Source organism: Theropithecus gelada, chromosome 13 (genome assembly GCF_003255815.1).
Source record: "Theropithecus gelada isolate Dixy chromosome 13, Tgel_1.0, whole genome shotgun sequence".
In the NCBI taxonomy this organism is placed as follows: Eukaryota; Metazoa; Chordata; class Mammalia; order Primates; family Cercopithecidae; genus Theropithecus; species Theropithecus gelada.
In genome coordinates this window covers 57,161,900-57,189,282 of record NC_037681.1, presented here as the reverse complement: position 1 = coordinate 57,189,282, position 27,383 = coordinate 57,161,900, and the positions used below count along the sequence as shown (strand labels likewise).

At 44.1% G+C, this 27,383-nt stretch overlaps 1 protein-coding gene across 5 annotated transcripts in view; it reads right to left on the bottom strand.

Annotated features, from left to right (window-relative positions):
• VIT (vitrin) overlaps positions 1-27,383 on the bottom strand; it is a 126,349-nt gene that overhangs the window by 16,579 nt on the left and 82,387 nt on the right. The window contains exons 8-12 of one of the 5 annotated variants that reach the window (XM_025355062.1): positions 24,934-24,990; positions 23,672-23,737; positions 17,079-17,123; positions 15,448-15,510; positions 11,277-11,424 (exon numbers count right to left, since the gene is read on the bottom strand). In XM_025355062.1, coding sequence (XP_025210847.1) covers positions 11,277-11,424; positions 15,448-15,510; positions 17,079-17,123; positions 23,672-23,737; positions 24,934-24,990 — 379 coding nt within the window. The remainder of the gene's footprint in view (positions 1-11,276; positions 11,425-15,447; positions 15,511-17,078; positions 17,124-23,671; positions 23,738-24,933; positions 24,991-27,383) is intronic. The other 4 variants (XM_025355063.1, XM_025355064.1, XM_025355065.1 and 1 more) reach the window with 4 other exon arrangements.

Here is a 27,383-nt window from a genome sequence, read left to right as displayed (position 1 = left end):
CCTGCCTCAGCCTCTGGAGTAGCTGGGATTACATGCGCCTGCCACCATGCTTGGCTAATTGGTTTTTTTTTTTTTTTTTGTATTTTTAATAGAGATGGGGTTTTACCATGTTGGCCAGGCTGGTCTCGAACTCCTGACCTCGTGATCCATCTGCCTTGGCCTCCCAAAGTGCTGGGATTACAGGCATAAGCCACTGCCCCTGGCTGGGTTTATATTTTTACAAAGCAATTTCAGTAAATGCTATGTAGACTTTTACTTATAGAGCCCATTAGCTCCCATCCCTCGGGTCCTGGCCATTCCTCTATATACACTCAATCGCTTTTATTCCCTCCCCTATATGTCTACTGTGACACCAGGAGTGCCGGCCCCCATGCTTCTGGCTGCCTCTAAGAATCCCTGTGCTGGTCTCTGCAGTATTAGTTCTGTGGCCATCTGCTAGAGGACCCTTCGGTCCTCAGTTCTGCCCGCAAAATTCCCCTGCTTGAAAATCATCAGAAGTTCCCATTGCTAAACCTGGTATTTTGGCTTTCAAAGCATCCATCATTTAATTTCCAACTATCATGTTAAGGATGTTCTCTTTCTTTTTCTCTCTTTCCCTCTCTTTTTCAGGATGTTCCATATTCTAATCAAAATGAACTGTTCACCCTTTCCCACTTTTCTAGCTTCGTGCATTTGCTCACTTCTTCCCTCATCTGAAAAGCCCCAATCGTGCCCACCCTCCAAGCTCAGCGACCCCGTCTCCCTTACCCCCAGCCCCAGCTGACAACCTCTCTGCCTGACTCAGCTTTCTCTAACCTACACCTTGCATAATATGTGGCGCCTACAGGTACTCATTTAACAGCATGAACATTTCTTTGTTCTATTTCTGTGCATCTCCCAACCTCTACACTTTGGTGTTCCCTAGGGTGCTAGCCCCATCATGCATCTCTTCTTAGCTTATGCACGTCCCTGGGAGATTTCATCAACTCCCAGGACTCAGAGACCATTCATGTGCCAAAAGCTGTCTGTGCCCTGGTTGGTCCCCTTTCTTGAACCTCACACATACATAAAATGGCTTCCATAGATACTTCCAAACCTGAAGTCATTTATCTTCCAAGCCTGATCCACCCAACCACCCATCTCCCCATCTGCCTTCCTCTCTGACTCACTCAGTCATCCAGCAGTGTGCGTTCCTGACACTCTCCTCATCAAATACCACGTCTTGTCAGACCTACCTCTAAATATCTCTCATATTTCTCCCATCCTTTCCATCCCCAAGTTTGGGCTTTCATCTCTTTCCTGAATATTGCCAGAGTCTCCTACCTGGTCTTAACCAGGGCAGCTTCTGCGGTGGATATTTTATCCAATTGGCTCTAAGTGTTTCACAGAAGCAGATTAAGAAGTTATAATGCCTCTTCCAAGAGGTCTAATTGTGTACAGTATTTGTGATTTTGTGATCTTTGTCTTAAGAGGCCCCCAAACTGTATAAGCTTCAGAGTCCTTAAAGTCTGGATCTTCCCCTGGTGACCAAGGGTTATCAACATTTTAGAGCCAAAAAAAAAAAAAAAGAGGGTTGAAACAACAAAAAAATAATTGGCTACAAAATGAAAAATTGCAAAATTGACACTGACAATAATAAATACGTAATTGCCTATCAAACATAACATTTATAAACTTTTTACATTAATTATAATGTAAATCATTAATAGTGAAATTTTTAATGTATAAAAACTGAATTACATTTGAAAATGATTTGTGGGCTAGATTTTCTCACTTTGCACGATTTCCTGAGGGTGTCTGGTGACTGTCAAGAAATAGTGTCCAATCACAAATTAAATGTTGCTCATCGACACATACTTTAAAAAGCAAAAATATAAAGGTTCCTTTCAAAAGTTTTTACAGGCCAGGCATGGTGGCTCACACCTGTAATCCTAGCACTTTGAGAGGCCAAGACAGGAGGATCCCATGAGCCCAGGAGTTGGAGATCAGCCTGGGCAAACAAACAAAAACAAACAAACAAACTAAAAAAAAAAAAAAGTTTTCACAGAAAAAAGTATTTAATGTTGAACCTCTTCATTTAGTCATGTTCATGATATTCTTAATATTGATCATTAAGGTGCTGTCTTGATGTTGATCACTTTGTAGAGCAATTGTCGATTCCCTGTCTCTTTCTTAGACCACATACACAGCTGAGTCTTGTTATTCTTGGCAGTTATGTTCTATAAAGTTGCAGTTGCCATGAGCACCGAATTCGCAAGTACTGAGCCATTCCTCACAACGGAAATACAAGGTTTGGTTCCTGGGAGCCTCTGGTCACAACATTGTCATCAACAGAACAATACATAACCTTGTTTTACATGTGTTTTTCTTTGAAGACATTGAATTTAATATATGCTTCTTACAAATAATTAATTATATGCAGTATATCTTTATAACAAGATATTTGCTGAGAAGGGTTTACCGTTTTCCTGAATTTGGATAACATGACCATAAATTTCTTTGGCTTTTAGCCTTACAACAATGCTGTCCATTATGTTTTTTTTTTTTTTTTTAAATCAGTCATCATCTCATGAATTCGTAAATTTAGCCTCTTTTCCATAGCTTCATCACACCCTTTAGATGTTATTTCAGTACTTTCTGGAGTGGACTTATATACAGACTAGCAAATTTCCTCTTCTTTTTCTGAATGTACCAAATTATTGATTCATTAACATTGAACTCACAACCAATAGCACTGTCACTCATGTCTGAACAAAGCTAATTGAATACACTTGTTTTCTCTGCAAGCCACAAACCAACTTCTTGCACTTAAGAAAGCTAGATAGCATTTTAGCACTACATTTGGAGTCCATTTTAAATAGCAAAATCACCAAAGACAAGCACAAAAATGCAAAAAATGTGGCACTAAAAAGACTGCAAAAAAGACACTTGAAGACAGTTGAAACAAGAAGGCCTAGTGGGCTGGGCGCGGTGGCTCATGTCTGTAATCCCAGCACTTTGGGAGGCCGAGGCGGGTGGATCACCTGAGGTCAGGAGTTTGAGACCAGCCTGATCAATATGATGAAACCCCGTCTGTACTAAAAATACAAAAAAATTATCCGGGCGTGGTGGCACGTGCCTGTAATCCCAGCTACTCGGGAGGCTAAGACAGGAGAATCGCTTGAACCCAGGAAGCGGAGGTTACAGTGAGCCAAGATCACGCCAGGGCAACAAGATCCAGCCAGGGCAACAAGAGTGAAACTCTGTTGCAAAAAATAAAATAAAATAATAAAATAAAATAAAATAAATAAAATGAAGGCAGAGTGTGGTTTGACCTTAGCTGGGAAGATGTGCATCAGGTGACTCCATTTTTTTTTCCCACTTATATACATATCCAATAAATGACTGCAAAAGTTCCTGGAGTTACAAATTTGAGGGTACAAATAAATTTAAATTTTAAGGAGTAGGCAAATTTGCAAATACAGAATCCAGAGATCATGAGGATCGACTGTAACCTATTGAGAACAAGCACTTTGTCCTAGCTTCCAATCCCTAGTGCTTAGCATCCAGGAGGTAATAAATAGGTAATTACGGAATAAACAAATGGAAGAAAGGAAGCTCAAATGTTCTCTCTTCTCTCTGTTCATCCCTGGTGGAAGTGAACACTCTACCTCTGAGCTCCACATTGACCACCCCTTGCTTTTATTACATCCCAGATGATGAATCCATCTTCAGAAGCATACAGATGAGCTACTCATATAATGAACGAATAGCTGCTTCTAATGTTTTAAATGGTATTTCTTTTAAAGATATTGCCTCCCTGGCTGGATTGTGAGGTCCTAAAGAACAGAACCTCTATCACATTTATTTATTTAAATAGAATGAAAGGTTGCATCAGAGGACCTCTGAAACCCTTTCCGATTGCTAAAATTACAATTAGGGGCAAAGGCATGGAGCCCATCCACCAAGGGAATTAAAGGCAAATGTAATCAAACCACTTAGATGAATTTTTCATCAGATCCTCCACAAATGACCGAGGGCTCAGTACATGGCAAACACTTAATAAATGTGTGTTAAATTGTACTCTAATCATAATAATGAATAATAAATCATTAATCTGCAGTCCGTGACAGGTCTCAGGACCAGAGTATATGTGTCCTTTTCCCAGATATATAGGCTGATGGCCTGATTAGCCTGGTTACTCTTCAGATTTGGAGACTATTTTAAAAGTTCAAAGAAGTATGCCACTAAGTTTTTACACAATCTTTTAATTTGTAATTTTATTACAGGTTCTTATTACATGCAAACACAAAATAATTTTCTAGGGAATATGAAAGATTTCCTTTGAAAATAAGAAAATGTAGAGGTTGATAGCTGAAAGAGAAAATTTAGATTGTTCTGTGTTTGGAGGAAGACCTAGGATCAATGAAAGGAATGATAGGGAGCCAGAAGTTGGCTGTGCCTAGAATTTGTGTAATAGTAAATGGCTACCCTACAAGGGTTTAAGAAGCAAACACACACCTGTCAGAAACGGCCACAGGTGTTTGATTCTTAGGAAGGCTTGAGGGCTAGGGACAGGGAAATTGGATGGATCATCAGTGTTTCCAGACCTATCTGATGATAAAACTCACCTAAGGCACTTATTAAACTATATAGGTTACCAGTCCTCTCCTTGAAAGAAAATCCACGGGGCTGGGAGATCCAGGTGATTCTTATTCTCAGGAAGGTTTGTAAAGCTCTGGATTCTAGAAGCCTTCTGAGGCCCTTTCAGTCCGAAAGCATCTATTTTATTTCAGCCCCGGGGTCTACTGGTTTACCCCATGACAAACGGAGTCACACGGAATGAGTCTCTCAAATGGATTTTTATGCCAGTAGAGAAATAGTTACGAATCATAATTCCCTCCAAGAAGAACTTTTCTGAACTATTTTCTCAAACAAGGCATCAACTTAAGGTTACAGTCAAATAACATAACTATTTAGCCTTTTGATTGTTTTACTAGCTAATATGTGATGCTTTATGGACTTAGTCAATGAGAGGGACCATGCCTGTAAGATCAGGAGGATGTTTCAGGTCACACGCCAGGGGCTGCAGACTTGTCCCTTGAGGGTATTACCTGGCTCAGATGGACAATCATTCTGCCCCCATCCCCCCAGACAGTATGAGCTCTGCTACAGCAGCTATGACCAGCCCAGGGTGCAGTGGTCTGGGCCAATCTGCTGAGGGCCTTTGCACAACTAGCCCTCGATGACTGGGAACTGGTCTTTTCCACATTTCCCGGCATCAGAAAAGGGGGAGCAGGGTCTTATAATCAAATTTCATTTTTAAGTGAGAATTTTTTTTTCCTGCAATAACTATGAGAATTCCACTTGTCTACTAAAAAGGGTAGAAAATTGAGCTGCACGAACCTCTTCCTGCTGGAGTAAATGTGAATCACGTGCAATCTGCTGATCTGAGAGCCACTCCTGAACAAACTGGCTCACCAGCTGCTAATCTGCAACCACATCACAGGGCTCCGTGAGTGCTGGGGAAGTGGGGCATCTTGGCAACAGAGCTTCCCAAGCTCAGATGTGCATCTGATCACCTGGGGATCTTGTTAAAATGTAGAGTCTGACTCTGTAGAACCCGAGTGAGGTCTGAGGTTCTGCATTTCTCACAGCCTCCCAGAGGATACTGTGGATCACACTTGGAGTAGCAATGTCTTAGAGGATGCTTTAGTAATAACAATAATAGAAATCAGCAGTCGGGATTCCAGTGATAAGAGGAAGGGAAGAAAATAAATAAGAAGTCTAGAGAAGGGAAATGAAAGGCAGAGAAAGGGAGGAGGGTGGCGCTCTCGCAGCCCTCTGGACGGGCCACTGGGAGGGGGTCAGGGGGCACTGGGGGACTGGGCTTCGCTGGGGACAGCACAGGCCCATGGGAGTATTCCGGCCTTTAATCTGGCCACAGCAGAGAATCAGCTGGGGAACTCGAAGAACTAATGATACCTGGACTCCACACTCAGAAAATCTGATTTAATTGATGTGAAGTTTGTTCTGGGCGTCTGGAGTTCTAGGAGCTCCCAGGTGGTTCTATTGGGCATCAGGGTGGCCGTCTGCTTCTCTGGGGGGAGACTGATCTCAGGGACCCCAGATAAAGCCAGTGGATGTGTGAGGAGAACTGAAGGGGGAGGGGTGGAAGTCAAGCGCAGTCGTTTGTATGTGCCTCCAGGAGCCCTGCATGATAGGGAAGAAAAAGCATAGGAGGAAGAGGAGAAACCTCAGAATCTTATGATTCTTGGGCAAATTGTATTCACGGCTCGCTTGGCCTTGAGACTCTGTGTTCCTGAGGAGTGTGGCTTGTGGGCCTCACCTTCCTGTCTCTCAGAGAGGAAAGAAGTGGCATGGTGGGGTCTTCGCAAGGGGCACTAGGCGCTGGAAAATCAGGCCAGGCAGGTGACAGGGAGCTGTTCTGAGATCTTGAGAATTACAGATTAAAATACCAACTTCTGGGCCTCATCCCCTTGCCACATTCTGGTTTAATAGGTCTGAGGCGGGACCCAGGCATCAGCATTTTAAAAAGCTCCCCAGGTAATGCCAACGTGAAGTCAAGGCCCAGACAGCCCCTTCCTGCTCTGAAGTCCGAGGGTGAGTGCTGTGATTCACCTCTGCCAGCCCCCATCCCAGCTGCATTTCATGCCCCAGCCCCTCCCACTCCCCCTCCCTCTTTTTTGGCTGCAGACTCAGAGAATGAGACAGGGTGGTCCTCGTTGCCAGTTGTATTAGCTTCCTACTGCTGTTGTAACGAATGATCCTAAACTTGCTGGCTCAAACAACACACACTTAGTTGAGAGTTCTGGAGGTCCCAAGTCCGACGTGGGTCTCCACGGCTGAAAGCAAGGTGTGGGCAGAGCTGTGCCCCTCTCTAGAGGCTCCAGGGAGAATACGTTTCCTGGTGTTTCCCAGCTTCTAGAGGATGCCTTCACTTCTTGCTCACGGCCCTTTCCTCCATCTTTAAAGCCAGCAATGCCACATCTCTCCAACTATGCTTCCATCGTCACACCTCCCTTTGACTGACAATAGCTGGGAAAGGTTCTCCACTTCTAAGGACTCGTGTGGCTACACTGCACCATCCCTATAACCCAGGAGAATCCCCCATCTCAGAGTTGTTAACTTTAACCACATCTGCAAAGTCCCTTCTGCTGTGTGAGGTAAAACATTCACTGGTTCCAGGGATTTGGACATTGACAACTTTCGGGTCATTATTTTGCCTAACATACCGGACATGGCATTTTGCTTCTTCCCCTCAACTCTGACTGTCCTGCACTTGGTGGCTCAGCTGACCTATGGAAGCTGCTCTGCCCAGCTGAGTGCATGACCACGAGTCTTCAGTCCAGGAGCTGAAGTTGGGTGGGCTGAGAAGTGAGAAGACTAAGGAGATGCGGCCAATTCAGAGCCACTCGCTAAACCACAGGACAGCTATTATAGACTCATAAGCAAGGTAAGTCTATTTGATTTTCAAATGAAGAGAAAACCAACAGTTTCCTTCATCTCACAACTGTTTCCAATTTTGATATCCTAGGGTTGATTACAAAGAATGTGTGCACTTATGTTCCAGTTTTTGGAGCCTGAAATGAAAGTGTAGTGAAGGTCTGGAAGACATTTAGCACCTGTGGGTCTGGGCTGCCGCTCAAATGCAAGGTGTTTCGCCAGGTGTTAGTTACTAGAGTTCACCTAATGGCTTGCCCTGACTGTTCTTTCATTGACTCTTTCCGTGTTCCTGTTGGTATTAGGTGCAATTATAAGCCTTTGGGTTGTATAATTTGAACTTAGAATTCATGTGCAAGACAGGGGCTTGATCCTTGACCTGTTGTCCACACACAATGTCTCAGTCTTTAGGAGGTGAAAAGTAGCAATTATCAGACATTTTCCTGGCAGATGAGCGGAATCTCTGCTTTCAAGACAATTTTGTTTGACATTTTAGGGATTAACCCAAGACTAACATTTGTCCTCTGCCCCAGTCATGCATTTAGCTGCGTGTCCTTGGGAAAGTCAGTCAACCTCTCTGACTCTGCATCAGAAGCTGCCTCTATTCCTGGAGGCATGTGATGAGTGTGGTAGGAATGCTGTGGTTGGCGCCAGGTTAACATGATTGTGGGTTATGGGCCCTGCAGGTGGGGAACATGGGAGAGGGTGCTTGCCCGGACCAGAGGTAGGAACTCAGCCAGTGCAAAGTGAAGTTATGGAGGAGCAGAAACCAAGAGCCTGGCAGAGGATGCTGACCTGCTGAGAGAAGATCAGAATGGACAGGCAGAGAGGCGTACAGATGCAGGCAGAGGTGGGGAAGGGGATGGCCAATGATTCGTCGGTCCTGTGAACACTCACATTTCCATGAATCTCCCTTCACCTGGGCTACCTGGAGTGGTTTTCTGTTCCTTGTACCCAAAATGTCTTTGAGGAGATTGAGGAGTCAAGTTGTGTTGCATTTTGTAAATGAGATCATTTTTATAGGTCTTACATTTTTCTTTACCTTTTTTCCAGTTAATATTTAGTATGAGTCTTTTAACTTCTAAATTTGTCTTTCAAGTTCTAAATTTAAAAGTCTAAATTCTGACTCAGCTCTCCTAAGGAAAACCCAGGGAAAGAACCTTCCAGGAAGCTGTGTGGACCAGGGGCAGTGGTAACGGAGGGGAGAGGGGAGGGAAGGAGCAGTTCTGAGCTCTGGAGCCCTCCTCCCTTGGCCAGGTCCTTCTCAACCTCAGTCTCTCCTTTCAGTGCTAGTTCTTGATGAGGCGGTCATTTCTTTGTAGGGCCTCATTTCCTCACTACAACACAAAGAGGTAGAATCAGGTGCTCTCAAGGCCTCAGGCTGTGATTCCAAGAGCGCAGGGATGATTTTAAGGGGGAGGAAAGAGGGCGTTAGAATCTGATGAGAACCCAAATCACCAGGATGCGCCACTCCCTTCCTCTGTATGCACTTACGCATACAGCAGGGATTGAAGGGGACCACCCAGGAGAGGAAGCTGGACAAGTGAAACCAACAGCAGTTTCTGCTGAAAAAATGTGTCTCCCCCTCAGCCTCATCACACCCTTCTCAGGCCGCCCTCTCATTTGGTTTCCCACGTTCCACGGATGGATGTATCACCTCTGTGCAACACATCAATTCATCATTGATCATCCCACCTCCTCAGGACCCTAAGACTGCAAGGAAAGGAGAGGCAGCTATCTGGTCTGTTAGTCCCACATTCATTTACTGGATGTCTTCTGAATACAGAGCCGGTCACTGAATTACAGGACACCAGGGCTGGCAGAGCCCTGATAAATCATCTGGTCTGACCCTCGTGCTACACAGATGGCAGCACTTACAAGGAAAGGTTAAGTGACTGGCTTAAGGTCACACAGAGGAGCTAAGGCCCGAATTCAGATCACCTGTCAGCGGTTCATTGCGCTTTCCACTCCACCCTGTTGCCGGGGGAGGGTGAAGATGATGGATTAGCTTACGTGAGCATAAAACAGTGGAAAACACACACATTTCCCTAAGTGCTACAAATTAATAAGAATCCTGGGAAAAAGGCAGACACGAGGGATTTTTTTAGAAAGTAAAATTGAAAAGCATGGGGGTAAACTCTTGCTTGTGAATGGTGATCACATTAGGAATATGTGGGGAAAATGTTTTGGGGGAAGGCGTCTTTATTTTTCTTCCTTCCCTGCTACATTTGTTCTCTAATCCATGCTCTCATCAGCAACACTATTCTCATGCCATTTTTCTTTTCCCTGACATATTTATCACCTTATTTTCATATTATACTATAAACCTTGGTATATACAAGCTTTTAAAGCAGCCATTTTTAATGCAAGATAACACACCAAGCTTTGAGGCCCCCAGTAAAATTGACTAAGGACATCTGGCATTAAAACGCTTACGTTTCCTCTTTAGTAAAACCTGCCATCCATTGGCTGTCTGTAAAAAGTAACACAGGAATGAAAATGGGCTGGCATTTTGAAACCAAAAATACTCCCCAAAATCCCACTTTTCTTATTTCAATTCAAAAACTTCAAGATAGATCACCTGACATTGAGAGGTGATATTTGGAGCCATTGGTTATTTTTATCTAATTGAGTCTGATTACATACAAGCCCCAGTTAACTCATCTACTAATTTTTCCTGACAGGAATAGAAGGTAGTACTAAATGGGTAATTGGAATTAAATTCTAAAAACACAAATGTTGTAGATTCTTATGAAAATAAAGCATTTTTATTTATTTCTCTTGACAACTCAAAAATAAATATTCTAGTCTCTTTGATAGAACAACCTTGGTTAAAATGAAACCTCTGAAGGCGCTGGAGACCCCGTGGGTGTTGTCAGGTATGGATAGTTTTTCTTTTCAGGAGGGTGAGTAAACTGTCACCGCAGCTTCTGAGCAATAGGCACCAAAGGTGATGATGGTTTCCACTTCCATTGCCCCTTCCAAGCCCACTGGTCCTTTGTAGGAGGCATGATACCCATCCTGCCCTCAATGATTCTTGGTCAAAAGGCTACCTATTTAAGATGTGTGTATAAATTTAAGATTATGCACGCTTGTTCTTTTGATTGTTTATTATCAATATCTGTATATCTGTTTCAGTGACAAACCTATTCATAGCTGAAATAAGAGTGATTTATTCCCGCCAAATAAAAGACTGAGACTGGTGTCAACATGAGCCCTCAATTTCTACCCTAAGTAAAATAACAGAACAGGTTGGGGAAAGTCATCTAGGTGCTCAGCTGACTGACGGGGGCCATCTCTCTTCCCACCCATTCTTCCCCATTGCCTGGTGGGTTTTTCCATTACCAGTGCAGGGGCCTAAGGTTATTTGGAGAAAAGAGAAGATACAACCTAAAGCACCATGTTCTCTAGGTGTCTAACCTATAGGTGGATAGGTTGTAGCACAGGGTGGAGTCCCTCAAACAAATGCTCTAATAGTCAGGGTTGAAAGCAGATCCAACCTTCTTGATTTACAGATGAGGAAACTGACAATCGGAGAGGTGAAGGCCTAGCCCAAGGCCACACAGCTTGTTAGTGGCTAAGTTAACACTCACACCCATCTCTCCTATTTTCCAGACAAATAAATACTCGAGGGCAAATGCCATCTAGTTACAAGTGTTTTTAAATCTGTCCTTTCCTTCAGGAAGCCACAGATTTCTTAAATGGCATCTGGATTGCTTCAGGTTTTTTCATTTACATTTGCATTAGGGAAGAGAACAAATCTGTGCTCAAGAACATGTTGGTAATATATGTGGCATAAAATTAAGCACATGGCATGACTTCCTTTCTGGATTCAGAACATTAACTGCACTTACCCATACTGGACAACACCCATCAGTGGACCGGCAGGGCCAATGTCAAGAGCTTGGGCAACACCAGCCAGGAGCTGCTTCTGGATTCGGAATCGCCGTTTGCCAATGCTGGTGCTCCCATCAATTAAAAACGACAAGTCAATTTTGCAGTCTGCGGAATGGAAAAAGACTATGATTCTCATGATCTCTCACTGCATTTACCTGGGCATCCTCTTGTTCCTCCTGCTCCATCAGAGCCCCCTGAGAAATGAAAAGAAATGGAAAAAAAGGTAGTAAGATGCAGGGTATATTTATTTACATCCCACAGGGGTTTCCCTGAGCACCAGGGAACTTGGACACTTGGGCTAGTCCTTATTTCCATAACCATTTAAAACTCTACGTATCTGCCACAATTACGGGTTTCAGAAGCAGCGACGTCCTAGCCAAGCTTGGGAAGGCTGTCAATGGTTGCCTAGGCTCAGATCTTCTAAGTGCAGACTCCCCGTTGTGAGAATTCATCAAGACTGAGTCTCAAGAGTGTGTGGCTTTTTGCTCTCACCCTAACTTTTTAGAAACAAGTGTTGGATTTTTATAAGGTGTGAGAGATCTGCAAGGCCAGCACTGAGGGAGGGCAGGAATTATAGAATAAGAAATTGATATCAATATTCTCCTTCATTTCCCTGGGCGAGGCAACCAAAGAAATTATCCACATATATGTATAGGATGTCAGTCCTTGTTTGTAGCTATCTTAGAGATTTTTCTTTCTTTCTTTTAGTTGTGATGAAGACTAGGATAGTTATTCTGGCTTAGGATCTCTGGATCTCTGTGGATCACTATGAAGGTTATAAGAGAGGTAAAGGGATGGATGGGCTGCAAGCTCTTTTCACCCTTTCAAACATCAAAAGGAACTAGTGAAAACCCACCCAGGCTAATGGAAATTAGTGTTTTCTTTGCTGTAGACAGGAATGATATCATCTCAGTACGATAAAACTGACTATTCAATGCTGATAAGAGGTTCTTATTGGGAGCTATAGATCCTTTTGATTAGTAAAAAGTGAAAAATAAATTATTTAACAGTTGCAGTTTAGAAGACAAAAATGTTTCAAAACAGATCTCCATACGGGGGAAAAAAAAAGAAGGCCTGGCGTGGTGGCTCACGCCTGTAATCCTAGCACTTCGGGAGGTCAAGGTGGGTGGATCACAAAGTCAGGAGATCAAGACCATCCTGGCTAACACGGTGAAACCCCATCTCTACTAAAAATACAAAAAATTAGCCGGGCGTGGTGGCGGGTGCCTGTAGTCCCAGCTACTCGGGAAGCCGAGGCAGGAGAATGGCGTGAACCCGGGGCGTGGAGCTTGCAGTGAGCCAAGATCGCACCACTGCACTCCAGCCTGGGAGACAGAGCAAGGCTCCGTCTCAAAAGAAAAAAAAAAAAAAAAGAGTAAAGTTGGAAATTTCTAGGCTGGTGTATCCAAGAGGACACTGGGGCACTGCCCGTCGGGGGTGGGGAGCAGCGGCCAGACAGGCCTGCACCTCTCTGATCTGCACACAACCACCCACATTCTCTACGGTGCATTGTTGCCATGGGGCTGGAGGAGAAGCTCTGTAGGTGGAGAGGGTTGTTGCTAGTTTAAAAACATCGTTTTAAAGAGGAAAGCAATAAATGAACATGAGTTGACAAAGTTTTGAGCAGAAGAATTGATGAGAAATATTTATTGCTGAGTGCTACAGCAGAACTGTGATTATGAGAAAAGTTATACCTGAGAATGTGTTTTATTATCTTGCAGTGTTACATGGCAATCAAAACCAGGGAAGTAGGAGACGAGAGGGACCCATCTGGGACTGGCTGACTTTGCTCCATCTAGAATCAGGGCACCTGTTTGTACCTTGGCTCAGTAGCAAATCTCAAAAGAAAAGCTTTTACCTCCTGTCGTCCTGCCTGTTCAGTGCCTACCAATTCATCCTTTGCAGTTGGCTTCCCTTGTCCTTTGCTGCCCCCAAACTGCCTATACCCAAGCATGATCTTGAGATGAAGAATGAAAGAGGCAAATAAAGTCCAGAAGCAGAGTTTAAAGATGCCACTAAAACCTTGGGTAAAGCAAAGGAAAAGCAGCATGTGATTCTCATATGTAGTTTGTCATATTGTTGATTCCCAAGGAAGGCCAACTCATTTTTTTTCTGGCTGGGCTTGCAGTGTGAATTGTTGCCAGCAGGTGGCAGTGGAGTTCTTTAGGGCTTGTCGCCCACTAGCACCTACAGTTTGCTAGACTCTCAGGCTCCACCCAAACCTATAGAGTCAGATCTGCATTTTAACAAGATCCCCAAGTGATTCCTGTGCACAGTAAAGTTGCAGAAGTACTCCTGAGGTGGGGTTTCCCTTCCAGATGTCAGTAGATTAGTTCAATATGCCTTTTGGAATAAAGTATTTTTTGGGAACAATTGTTAATTAGAATAAGGGCCAAAGGGAATTTTCTTTTTACATGAATAAAGTACATGGATATTGTAGCATCTATTTTGATTCCTCACAGGCAGTTTTTCCTCCTTATTTCTTACATCTTGAATTGCGTTCAGGATTAACACGTTCATCTCATAGTTAGGTCTTAAGAAGGTGAGCTGTTTCTCTATTGCTTAATTCTCTTTACTCACTAGCCTGATGGCTGATACCAGGGTTATCTTTCCTCCTCTTTTAAATGACAATGGTTCCAGCTCAGGGCATGTTTTGTCTGAGACCCATGGCTTTCTTATATGGAGATGAAAACATTCTGATCTGAAGATGCCAACATCAATGCTAACAGGTAGAATTGGGTTATGCAATGTTCAGTGTGAGCAATTTATTATGGCTACAGAAGAGGTCAGAGGTTGAAAGTCAAGGAAGAGAAAGTAAGATATAGGATCTATGGGAATCAATCTACCAATTTATTTAATTGCTCTAGTTTCCTTCAACATGGTACAATTTTATAGATTAATGCTTTGTGTTGTCCAATACATCAGGCCAGTGTTTCTTAACTCTGGATACATATCAGAGTCATGTACATATCAGGGTTGCTAATGCAGCTTCAACAAATGAAGACTCCTGGGATTCACTCTAGACAGTGCTTCTCAAGGGTAAATGTGCAAAGGAATCAATCACTGTAGAACCAGCAGGTCTGGGGTGGAGCCTGAGATTCTGTGTTTCTAACAAGCTCCCTAGTGATGCTGATGCTGCTGGTCTCCAGACCACACTTTGGGTAGCAAGGTCTAGGGAGAACCTGATACAGTAGGTATGAGACAGGAAGGTGGGCATCTCTAATAATGTCTTCAGGTGATTCTCATATGCAGCAAGGTTGAGCCTCACTGTCCATTGGTGGCTGATTAGTAGTGACTTTCTAGAGGAATTTGCAGGTGTTTTCTTTCCATACCTTGTAGGCTACTACTATACCGTTCTCATTTTCCTTATTTTTCTCTGGTTCTTCCTTTCTGATATCCTCAGGTGGTTTATCCTCCAGCTAGTGTGGTTCTTCAGGCTTAAGTCTTGTGTTTCTTCTTACTTTACTCTATCTCCCTAAGTCACATTTTCTGTTCTCATAGCCTCAGTTTTGAACTATAGCTCATTGTCTTACAACTCTAAATTTCTGATTGGGCTGTTCCTTCTGAATGTCAGATCTGGGTAGTCTTCTCTCTACCAGATCAAATGTCTCGAAGAAGATGATAGACATAAACCTGCTCCATCCCTGGTGTTCCTCATTGTAGTACCATTTACCTAGTTGCTCAGCTCATCTTTAACTTCTCCCTCTCTCAAACCTCTGCCTTCAATCTTATAGATCCTTCCTTCTCTGTATCTCTTGAATATGCCCATTTATCTTCATTTCCACTTCCAACTCTGAGCTCTGGCCACCATCATTTGCACTAGACAGTTGCCCCTGCCAACCTGCCCATCTCCTCCTTTCATCCTTCCTTGTCTTTCTGTTCCATCCCATTCTTCACCCTGTTGCCATAGTGATATTAAAACATCTTGATCCTCTCCCCCTCATGCACATAGACAGTTTATATCCTTCAAAAGCTTCCTTTTCCCCTTAGAACAAGGTGTCAAAAGAGAGGCGATAAATAGATCCATGGTAGGAGAGAGGCAGGTTTGAGTGGGAGTGAGTGGGAAGAGAGGAGAGAGCAGTTCAGATGTCAAAGACACCGTGGGTTTCTAGTTGTCAATTAACTTACTTGGATCTCCCAGGGATACTGGCTCCAAAGACTGTGTGCTCAATTCTTCTTTTGGAACACGTCCTGGAAAGAGCAGTAAAACTTTTGGTGACTTACAAGGACAGGAAGCAGCTGGCCTTACCCCAGGGAAGGGGACATAATGGATATTCACACCCAGCTTGGGGGCTTGGCTTAAAGCTAACTGTGCTTTTCTTTACATTACCCCCACCCTGAGAAAAATAATAAATTAATATTTACTTACAGCCTATCAAAAACATAGTACTCTGCTGAGGGATTTGAAATAGGAGACTTGAGTTCTGCTCTCGTTAATTTATTATTTATTCTGAGCCTTAGTTTTGTTATCTGAAAGCGTTAAGCACTTTGCCATAGTAAATTATGCCTCTGTAAAATTCTGAAAATCTTGAGCCACAGAATGTGTCTTCCTCAAATAAGCCTCCACCGTGCCAAGATCATGTAGGTCTTCAGTCAACGTTTGGTGACTGAGACAATGAACGAAGATGAGTAAGGCGCAAGGAGGACAATCTAATGAGGACTGGATATGGACTGGAGAAAGACAGTTGATTTAAAAGCAACTCAAATAAGAGGGCTGAAAATGCAACTCCACCCTCCCAGCTGTTTGCGACTAGAAGTAGAGATGCAAAAAGGTTTCATGCTGTCAGAAGCTGTGCGTGTGAGTTGCATTTCAGCCTTGGGGAAGGGGGTTTCTTTAGAGCCATTTACATGTGAGCCAAGTTCATAAATATACCATTTAAAGAAATAAAGACAATAAAAGCGAATCCTTTCAGGCTTGGTAAGACAAATGGGCTTCCCAGGAAGAGTGCGCTTGCACCACCGGAAGTGAGTCTCCCCATTTTTAGGATGCCCGGAAGTTCCGGGATTCCCCGGGGGTGGAGGAAGATGCGGGAGTTATTGCTCGCGCTTGGCTGCAGTGAGCTTTCTATTAGCTTGTTATTTTTTCCAGTTTGCAAAGCACATGATTTCATCCTTCCATTAAAGGTCAGCTAGCTCATCTCACTTCCTCACATCATTTTAAACATTCACTGTGGGTGTCTAACAGTATTTCTCAGCCAGGAGCCTGTCGTGGAAACGCCCCAACGCTCTGCGTTGGAGGAAGGGGAGAAGTACAAGTCCAGAGGCGGAGTCCTCTCCTTCACCTCCTTCTTCCCCTACCAGTACAGTCTTCCCTCCCACGAAGAGCTGGAAGGTCTTGTTTGTTGGAGTTTCGAATATTTAATGCAGTAGGCAGCGAACAACACCCATTCTTGTGAAGGGAAAACCTGAAAGCCATTTTGCAAAGGAGGAAGTGGAGTTGGAGGAAGTTAAAGTGTGCTGCCAGATGGAGTGAGGATCCAAACCCATTTTGAGAGTGGGAAACTAGCTCCCTTCTGGCTTTTTGTCTTCACGTTTCCTCTCTCCCTTTTGTTATCCAGTGTTGCTCCTTACCCCAGGCCTCCCTAGGGAGGGAGTTTCAGTGTGCCCTTTGCAGGACCCTTAAGTCAGAGGCGGGAGCCATTAGAAATCCTAGGCTAGTGGAGCTCAGCCACTCTGCCAGCTGGATTATTAGACTCTTAGTTCTGTTATCCTATGCATCTTGATCCAGGCGTGACTGAGAGGTTGGGCTGTATAATTACCTTCATCTAAAAGGACCGATCCAGGTTTCCATGAGTCCATCTCTCCTGATTTTCAAAATTGAAAAGAAACAAAACTTGTTACTTAAACCAAACCAGTAGAAACTCTCGAGTGAATTGCCGGGATGATAAGGTTTCCCAATTGTGTCCGAAAGTTAAATAAAGGAACAGAGGGCCAGAATTTTGGATGAAGCAACCTGAAATCTGTATGATTTTTTTAAATCTGAAGCTCTTAAGGTCAAAGTCATAAACATCTTTACCAGTTTCTTTTTCATTATGCACCAAGAATCTTGGAATAATGGGAATCCTCGGATTCAAAAGGAACTAAAAGTTCATCCATTCCAAACCGACTCCCAACCTGTTTTTACAACATCCCTGGCCTGCGAGTGGCTGGCTAGTGCTTGAATACCTCCAGAGAGAGGGAATTCACTACATATTCAACCAAAGTAGTAGATTCCTTCTTACACTATTGAGACTGAATCTTTTGTCCTAAATCCTTTCCCATCTATTCATACGTCCACACTTATTAAGCACTCACTATGTGCCTAATATCGTTCTATGTACATTTGTCCCACCTGTTTGAATTCCCTTGGAACTAAACAGAAGAAATATGGCCCTTTCAGGGAATAGGCAATCCGCTTATTTCCCAAGATTCTGCTTCTCGGTGTGTGACTCAAACAGAATAAAGGAAAGTAGCACCTAGACCTATATGCAGTAAGATGTTTAATGGCCTTCATCACAAACTGGTGCTGATGAAGTAGAAGGGGTCGAGGGGAGGGGGAGAGTCTTACCCAATAATCTCTGATCTTTTTTGGAAAATCATGGCTGAGAGGGGCTCACAGGCAGCACAAATGTGTCAGGAAGCCTTATAACACAGAAATGGCTGTTTCTCTTTCTTTCTGCCTCTCTCTCTCCTTTCCTCTCTTTTCCATGTCTCCCCTCCCTTCCTCCCTCCTTCTCTGCATCCCTCCTCCTTCTCTATCTTAGATCAGAAAGTTGAGAGCATGATCAGCTTTTTATTTCTTAAAGGCTATCAGCTTTTCTGCCAGCTGAAATTACTAACACATTGAAAAAAGGTGATATTTTTCTTTACGTGATGAAGATGCCAGGCAGTTTTGAAAGGCAATCTGTTCTTGCACATTCTGGTTTAATGGTGAGACCTGAGTTTAATCTAGTTCAGTCATTAACCAGGTGTGTGACCTTGAGCTAATCACAAACCCTTTGTGAGCCTTAGTTTCTTTGTAAGTAATATAAACAGATTGGGCAGGATAGTCTCCACATTCAAAATATTTATGACATGCTTAAACATTCTGATCAAGAACATTCTGCTTCTTTAGCCTTATTACTTTATTGCCACCTACTGGTGAAACTATGCACTTTACCCTTTTCCTAAAAAAATGCGCTGCAGGCTTCTCTCAGTTTTTTGCCCAAGGCTTGCTTGCTTTCTTTTTCCTTTTTCCGACGCACTCTTGAATGTCAGGAAGATTAGGATGCTGGGTGCTCTCCTACTTTATCAGGAGATAAACAGTCCCCCAACATCAGGGATTTCTAAGCCTCTTGCTCCTGTCTTAGAAGCCTGGCCTTATATTAACGCCACTTTCAGTTAGTTTGGGACAAGTTTGAACCAAATTACATTCATCCAAAAGCCAAAGGCTGAAAAATATTTGGATAGCTGAGACTTGGTGTTTTTTGGACTCAGTAGTAATGAGAAGTAAATTTGTGAGAACATTTGTATTCTGGCGTCAAGGAGGAACAGGGCGGTATCAAGAAAAAAGACGTCAGAAGCCCATCCTGGGTCTGCCAAAGACCGACTGGGAGGCTGGGGAGCTCACTTACCTTCTTTCCAGTTCGCCTCCAGTTTTTTCCAGTGTAGGGCTGTCATAAAGACTTTCCCGGCACTGTCACATGGAGGAGACTCAAAGTTGGTAAATGTGTATAAAATCACTTTGAAAAGTGTAAGTCACTCTTAGAAAACCAGGGAATTATTTTTGTGTTTTTGTGACAATTCTTGCTTGGTCATCTCATAGATACAGTCATGTCTAAAAGGAGTGTTGGTTCTAATACTGCATGTTCTCACTTACAAGTGGGAGCTGAATAATGAGAATACATGGACACATGGTGGGGAACAGCACATGCTGGGGCCTGTTGGAGGGTTGGGAGGTAGGAGGAGGGAGAGCATCAGGAAGAATAACTAATGGATGCTGGGTTTAATACCTAGGTGATGGGATGATCTGTATAGCAAACCACCATGGCACACATTTACTTATGTAACAAACCTGCACATTTGGCACATGTACCCTTGAACTTCGGATGCAAGTTGGAAATTAAAAAAAAAAAAAAAGGTGTATTGGTTCTGAATGATTTCTGGGGTAAAAATGTAGAAGCCACTGGTGTTTATGGAGAGCTTGCTTAGCATCAGGCATTGACTGAGCACTTTCTATGTGTTAAGTCACAATCATCCAGTGACTTAGTTGCAGCTATGATCTCATTTTACAGGTGAGGACACTCACACACAGGGAGCGGCAGAACAGAACTTTAAGCCCAGGCAGGCAGGCTCCAAAGCCTTCCCTTAACCACCATCTGTTTATCACACACGAGGAGGAGTCATCATCGCTTCAGCATCTCAGGGTACTTGGTTAGGCCACTGAAGAGCTGGGCCTGGCCCAGCCACCTGCAACTCGTGCTAATGTAGTCAAGTCTTCGAAAGGGCCCAGAACCATCCCTGCTCCTAAGACTGTGGTATAATCTTGGTGCTGGTTCCAGCTCCTTCTGTTCCCTGTACATCTAGAAGTCACCAACACAGGACCCAAGCAGGGACTGCAAACATGGCCCCTCGGGCTCTCAAATTTTGTAAGACAGAAGCCCAAGTGGCCCTTCAGCTCCCTGGTTTCTTCCCAGTGACTCCCCTGGGGTGTAGTTTTCAGGAGGAAGTGGCTCTGAAAGGCAGCAGGCATCTGGACCAGCAGAATCTCTAGGCTTCCCTTCTCTTCACCTGGCTTCATGTCCCAAGAGCTGCACGTTCACTGGAGAGCAGACTCTTGCTGTACTGAAGTGGGGAGCACTCAGAGGGTGGGGTGATTGCAGCTGTGCCCAGGGTGTTGCCACGCTGGTAGCACATCGCACAAGGACTCTCAGAGAAGGCTGAGGACAGTCTGGGGTCCTGGGCGTACGCCATCATGTCAACAAAGCATCGACAGTCCCAGGTTTATAAATGGGCTACCATCCAACGCTCGGTGTGGGGTATTTTTTGGGAGACCTGGCAGCCTTTTCTCTTGGAAACAACATTAACTCCATTGTTAGGTTTCCAGACCAGTGAAGCTTCTTTGACTCAAACATAGCTCATGGTACGAAGCCAACCAGCATAAGGATGGTTCTGAGGAAAAGCCACCGGGTTTTAACTTGAATTATCAGGAACCCATCACGCCCACCTCCTCCATACAGCAGGAGTAGACTGCCCCAACTCCCAAAACGCAGTGGGAGACCCAGTGCTTACGAGGCAGTGGCATTACTGATGACTCTGAAGCGGGAGAGTGTGGGACCTGTGAAGGCAAAAGCCCTAGCAGCGTAATTCTAGAATTTGAAAATATTTGATTCATGTTTGCAGTTCTAATGCACAGCATAGTATCTGACATATAGTATGCTCAATAAATATTTTTAAAAATTAAATCACAGGTCCCCTTCCTGAGAGCTTCAGCTTAAATGCAGGAGGAGGGGTACATGAATTTCTATCTGTGGCTGAAGGCACCATGGGAGAGGGCGGCAGGCATCACTCATGGGTCGTACACCTGCTGTCCTGTAGAAAGGAGGATGGCAACATCATCAGGTCCACATGTAGCTGCTTGTGTCTGGGTTGATCTAAACACAAAGGAGGTGTTTAGTGCAGACCACAGGATTCGGTTGCCCCACGTGATATATTTTTATCAGTAACGGGAATGGAGACAGGTGGCATGTTTATCTATTTTTCAGATGACACAAAGATTACAAGGATGTTAACACATTAAATGACAGAACTAATAGGAAGATTGCAGCTGACTAAACGAAGGAAGGATTTAATAGAGATAGGTGATTTTTCCAATGTGGGCTTCAAAAACTCCATTGTACCTAGGCGGGATTGAGGTGGTCTGTTTCTACATAGGTATATGATAAAAAGTCCTGATCACGAGGTCAGGAGATCGAGACCATCCTGGCTAACATGGTGAAACCCCATCTCTACCAAATATTAAAAAAAATTAGCCGGGCATAGTGGTGGGTGCCTGTAGTCCCAGCTACTTGGGAGGCTGAGGCAGGAGAAAGGCGTGAACCTGGGAGGTGGAGCTTGCAGTGAGCCGAGATTGTGCCACTGCCCTCCAGCCTGGGCTTTAGGTATTGCAAGCTCAGTAGGAGATGAGCCAATGGTGAGACGAGGCTTACTCCAAATGGAACTTGGGATGTTTTAGTGGAAGCAGAGTATTTAGGACTACAGAGGCAATTGCCTGGCACACTACCCAGGCCACATTGTGTTTGGGGTACCCTGGTGTATGAATTATTAATAGTCTATAGCATAGTTAGAGGGTGTACTGCCAAGTCATGGAAAGACCTATTGGAGGGATTAAAGAAATATCCTGGAAAAGATGAGATATAAAAAAAGACATGAAATCTAGCTTCATGTATTTGAAAGACCCTCTAATTTGAGACACTCTCAAAGGTTCTCAGCCTTTTCATGCTCTAAAAAATTGTCAAAGACCCCAAAGACCTTTAGTTTATATGAGTTATATCTATTAATTTTTATCATTTAGAAATTACAACTATGCATTTTCTCATTTGAAATGGAATACTAACTGGCAATTTATTCAACTATTAATTTGCTTTATTTTCACTTATTTTATTTTATTATTTCATTTTATTTTTTTTGAGGCGGAGTCTCCCTCTGGCCTAGGCTGGAGTGCAGTGGTGCCATCTCAGCTTACTGCATCCTCTGCCTCCCAGGTTTAAGTAATTCTCCTGCCTCAGCCTCCCGAGTAACTGGGATTACAGGCGCACACCACTGGCTAATTTTTGTATTTTTAGTAGAGGCGGGGTCTCACCATGTGGACCAAACTAGTCTCGAACTCTTGACCTCAAATGATCCACCCGCCGTGGCCTCCCAAAGTGCTGGGATTACAGGCGTGAACCACCACACCCTGCCTAACTATTAATTTACTTCAAAGTGACAACAGAATTATTACATTTTAACGTCAGTGTTAATTTTTAGTGAAAAATAACTGTTTTCTAAAAGCAAGGGTTTGGTGAGAAGAGTGGCAAATGTCTCCAATGTCTATCATAATAGAAGACAGCTGGAGTCTCTTATCAGCTCCCGCAGTCAGTTGTGATATGTTGTTTTTGTTGAAATATGTGGAGAAAATCTGTCCTCACAATGACATGTAGTCAGAGAAGGGAAGATGTCACAGAATCTCTGAAAGCAGGGTCTTTGGACCACACTTTGAGAACCACTGCCTTAGACAAATTAGTAACGAGGAACTGAAGTTCTGGATAGTTACGTCTAACAGTTTCACCCACCAAATGAAGGGGCTGGGAATTCCCTACTACGTGAAGTATAGGGTAAAGGCCTCTGTCTGGCACACCATAAGTGATTCATTTTTAGGTGAGAAGTTAGACCAGATGTACTTTATACAATTCTTTCCAATTCCATAATCTGACAATTTTATAGCTGAGGAACTGGGCAGCTTGCCTTGTATACATGACTGCATCTGAGATGAGAGCTGGTTGAAGGATATCTAAGAACTCCAAATGTTCCTACATGCCTTTACTCAGGGTGTGCAAATGGCTTCCTCCCCCTGCAGGAGCCATAATGGGGCTTCCTAACGAGTCTAGGTCTGAGCACCTAGAGGGTGTTGGGGGAGTCCTTTAAGTCAGGAACACTCCGAGAGTTCATGGGAGGCTCTGAGACACTCAGAGCCAAGTTGCAGGGATGATGGTGAAGAGAGAAGCAGCAGAAATTGGGTAGGATTTGAAGGTCAAAAGGAAGCTGGGAACATCCGTGTGGGTCAAGACAGAGTGGCATTATTGGGAGCATAAAGGAGAATGGAGGAGAAACAGAGAATCCCAGAGGTGTAGAACTGGAGGACGGTAAACTCAGAAAAAGGGAATGAGGCCAAACACATTCAGCAGAATACAGCCTTGAAACAAACCCAACATTGTCAGGTAGTAAAAAATTGAAGATGCAAATCAGGTAATGTGCTTCCTTGCCAACCGTCCCCCATGCCATATCCCAACCACGTGCTGTGTTTGGGTATTCGTGCTTTATCCTTCTGAGGATGGGCCTGGTAGGTGCAGAGTGGTGCAGAGACTGCTTAGTGGGGGGATCTCTTGAGGGGACACAAAGTAATGACAGCCCTTGGGTATCTTTGTTGACAAAGATCTTCTCTTTGATGCACTGAGAACTGAACAATCAAAGAGACATTTTCTCGAGGTTAAATATTAGCATGCCCCCAAAGTCTGGTGACCTGAAGTTGAGCTGCAGAGGCCAAGAGCAAGTGTGTGGGGGAAGTCCTCGTGTTTGCAAAGTGCCACAGAGCAAATTCGCAGGGAGCAGGGATGGTAAGCAGTGGGCAACTTACCCAGGCTGACATCCGCTCTAACAGGTTTCTCGAAGGCAGCTCCTGAAGGATCTTGCCTTTGGATACCTGAGGGGATTACACAGGGTCAGCTGATGTACACACAGCCAGCAGGCTGCTTTCTTTCCTTATTTTGCCCCCTGGTGAAAATTACCTTAGTTCAGAGTTTCCTTGGAAGTCAGCCTAGCTCCCTGTGCCTGGCTGTACTTTTGGGGGTTGCAGAGGAGGCAAAAATCTTGGCCAAGGGGACAGGAGGAAACAGTGCCCCATGACTTCGCCTCCTGAAGAGTCCCACGAGTCTGTAGAGGCCTGAGATGGCCTTGGAGTCCTTGCCCTGGCCAGTGTTCTGATTCTCGAGCCATTTTGTCCAGGAAAACAGCATGTGCATTGGCAAAGGTGCAATTGTGAAGCTCATAGAAGCTGCTCGCCCTGACCAGAGGAGCCCATGGGGCCCTTGTTCCTATCCAGTAGCAAGTAAAACAGAACCTACAGTTTCTAAGAACATGTGGAGAGTGGACGAGTATCCCCCAGCAGGGGGAAGACCTGAACACCCCCCCACATTGTAGGTCCTTCTGGTCCTAGTGCCCTGTGGCTTCAGAGGGAATGGTATACTTCCACCAAGTGTATCAGCTCATAGACCGGGCTGTGAGTAGAGTTTGTGGAAACCTTCAAACCCTGCTAGATTTTCCTTTCTAATCTCTGCAGGCCTTTACAGTGCTGCAGAGAAGAGAATTTGCTGGATTCCTAGTTCTGCAGCCAAACCATTAAGGGGCATACAGAAATGAAGACAGCCAGGGGCATTTCAGAATTCATAGGTGAACTCTGGGGTGGAGGCGGGTGGGAGAGAATGTATTTCTATCCCCAGTGGCATAGAATTACTCAGGCAAAAAAGAGAAAAAAAGGCTCTTGCCTGGGAGATGATACAAATTTCCCTCAGTGTTTTACCGTAGTTCCTCAAAAATAAGTCCCAGAGAGTGTCCCTTTTCAGGTCTGTAAGAGCCTAGTTGCTGAATCCTGAGACATTCCTTTCACAACCTCTACAGAATCACCTCAAGGGAACGGAGAGCGGGTCAGGCCTTTGCTTACTTAACCACTTCCTTACGTGTTTTCTTATAATTTGGACCCTTGAGCTGTATCTTCTGTTGACCTAAGTGGTTTAATAGTCCTTGTTCAAATCTAAATTAAATGGCACAGATGTGGAGAGGAACCCCATGTAAACAAGCTTAACTTTCATCAGTGGCTGGAAAGGGAGTTTAGGGTCTTACCTGGATCGGCTCCGGGCCTGTTTTGGCTGCTTGTGTAGGTGGTAGTGGACCAGAGATCTGTAAGAACATTTGACTGGTCAGAGCATGAATTTTATTTTATTTTAATTAATGAACTTATTTTTGAGTCAGAGTCTCACTGTATGCCCAGAGCTGGAGTGCCACGGCACGATCTTAGCTCACTGCAACCTCCAGGTCAAGCGATTCTCCCACCTCAGCCTCTGAGTAGCTGGGATTACAGGCTCAACCAGTACCACCAGGCTCAACTAATGTTTTGTATTTTTAGTAGAGATGGAGTTTTACCATGCTGGCCAGGCTGGTCTCGAACTCCTGACCTTGAGTGATCTGCCTGCCTCAGCCTCCCAAGGCATGAGCCACCGCGCCCGGCCAATAAATTTTAACCTAACTGTTCTCATTCTTTCCATGATCCAACCTAGCAAAACATTACCAAGGTCGGAAGCAAGGTGAAGCTCTATATTTTGGCAGTCTGAACCTGCCTTGGAAGAGGAATTCAAATAGAAAAAAAGAAAAAGAAAAAGAAAAAGGAGTATTTAACTTAAAACACGAACTAAAAACTACAGGCAATAATAACCTTTGTATTTCACAACTATCAAAGTATCTTTCAGTCAAATGCCATATTTCTTTACACTTCATTATTCTTACAATAATTGTCAACTGTGCCACTCATGGGGAGGTTGAAGTAATCCTTCAATGGAAATGTCACTTAACATTCAGCAATTTGCTTAAGCTGCGTTAACATGGTATTGATGCAAATAGCATTAGCTTTCCGTCATTTTTAGAGGTACACAATGGGTTATGCTTAATTACTCTGTGAGTGAAGGAAACACACTTCCACATTCATTATTTATTGAGCAATTTCTCTAAAGCAAGGTTTTAAAAGGGAGAAGGGAGATAAAGCATTCTGTTAAGAGAAATGCAAAGCCTTTGGAGGGGGAAGAGAGGCACGTAAAACCCAGCTGAGGGAAGGAACCAAATGTCAAGGAGGGGAAGAGCAAGAGGGCATGGAAAAAACTATCAATTTGTCTTAGAACCTGATCTATCCAAAATCAGCTTTTGACTCTTTTTGTCTTTGTTCCAATTATTTGACACAAACTCAAAGTAGGTTTTTGTTTGTTTGTTTGTTTGTTTTTTATTTTCAGTCAGGCTCTCACTCTGTCCCGCAGGCTGGGGTACAGTGGTATGATCATGGCTCACTGCAGCCTTGAACTCCTGGGCTCAAGTGATCCTGCTGCCTCAGCCTCCTGAGTAGCTGAGACTACAAGTGCACATCGCCATGCTTCGCTATGTTTTTGTTTTGTTTTGTTTTTTGTTTTTGAGACAGAGTTTTGCTCTTGTTGCCCAGGCTGGAGTGCAATGGCACGATCTCAGCTCCCCACAACCTCTGCCTTCCAGGTTCAAGTGATTCTCCTGCCTCAGCCCCCTGAGTAGCTGGGATCACAAGCATGTGCCACAATGCCTAGCTAATTTTGTATTTTTAGTACAGATGGGTTTTCTCCATGTCAGCCAGGCTGGTCTTGAACTTCTGACCTCAGGTGATCTGCCTGCCTTCGCCTCCCAAAGTGTTGGGATTACAGGTGTGAGCCACCAAAGTGTTTTTTTTTTTTTTTTTTTTAAATTTCTGTAGAGACAGGGGTCTTGATCTGTTGCTCAGGCTGGTATTGAACTCCTGGCCTCAAGTGATCCTCCTGCCTCGGCCTCCCAAAGTGTTGGAATTAGGGAGGCATGAACCACCATGCCCAGCCTCAAAGCAGCTTTATTTTCTGTTTAATTATACAGATAACATAGGCTTCCTGTAAGAATAAGATGATATACTATGCATAACAAGCAATCACCTTTTATCCTCTAGCCAGCAGTTACTGGTATACACTTCTGGTTACTTGTATCCCTTTTTCTGCGGGATGTACATGCTCTCGTGTACAACACACAGTTGCAAAAGTGAGACTGGTTCCCATGCTGTTTTGTAGGCTGCTTCTTTGACTGAACGATCTGCCCCAGGCCAATTCTCTCGTGGCACTAAGTGCACATATTTCTCAACATTTTACTACCTGTATAGTAGCTTCTTTAACCGTTCTTCTAGTGATAAACAATTAAATCATCCCCTTTAAAAAATGATGAACAGGCCGGGCGCGGTGGCTCAAGCCTGTAATCCCAGCACTTTGGGAGGCCGAGGCGGGTGGATCACAAGGTCAGGAGATCGAGACTATCCTGGCTAACATGGTGAAACCCCGTCTCTACTAAAAATACAAAAAACTAGCCGGGCGCGGTAGCGGGCGCCTGTAGTCCCAGCTACTTGGGAGGCTGAGGCGGGAGAATGGCGTGAACCCGGGGGGGCGGAGCTTGCAGTGAGCCGAGATCGCGCCACTGCACTCCAGCCTGGGAGCACAGCGAGACTCTGTCTCAAAAAAAAAAAAAAAAAAAAAAAAAAAAAAAAC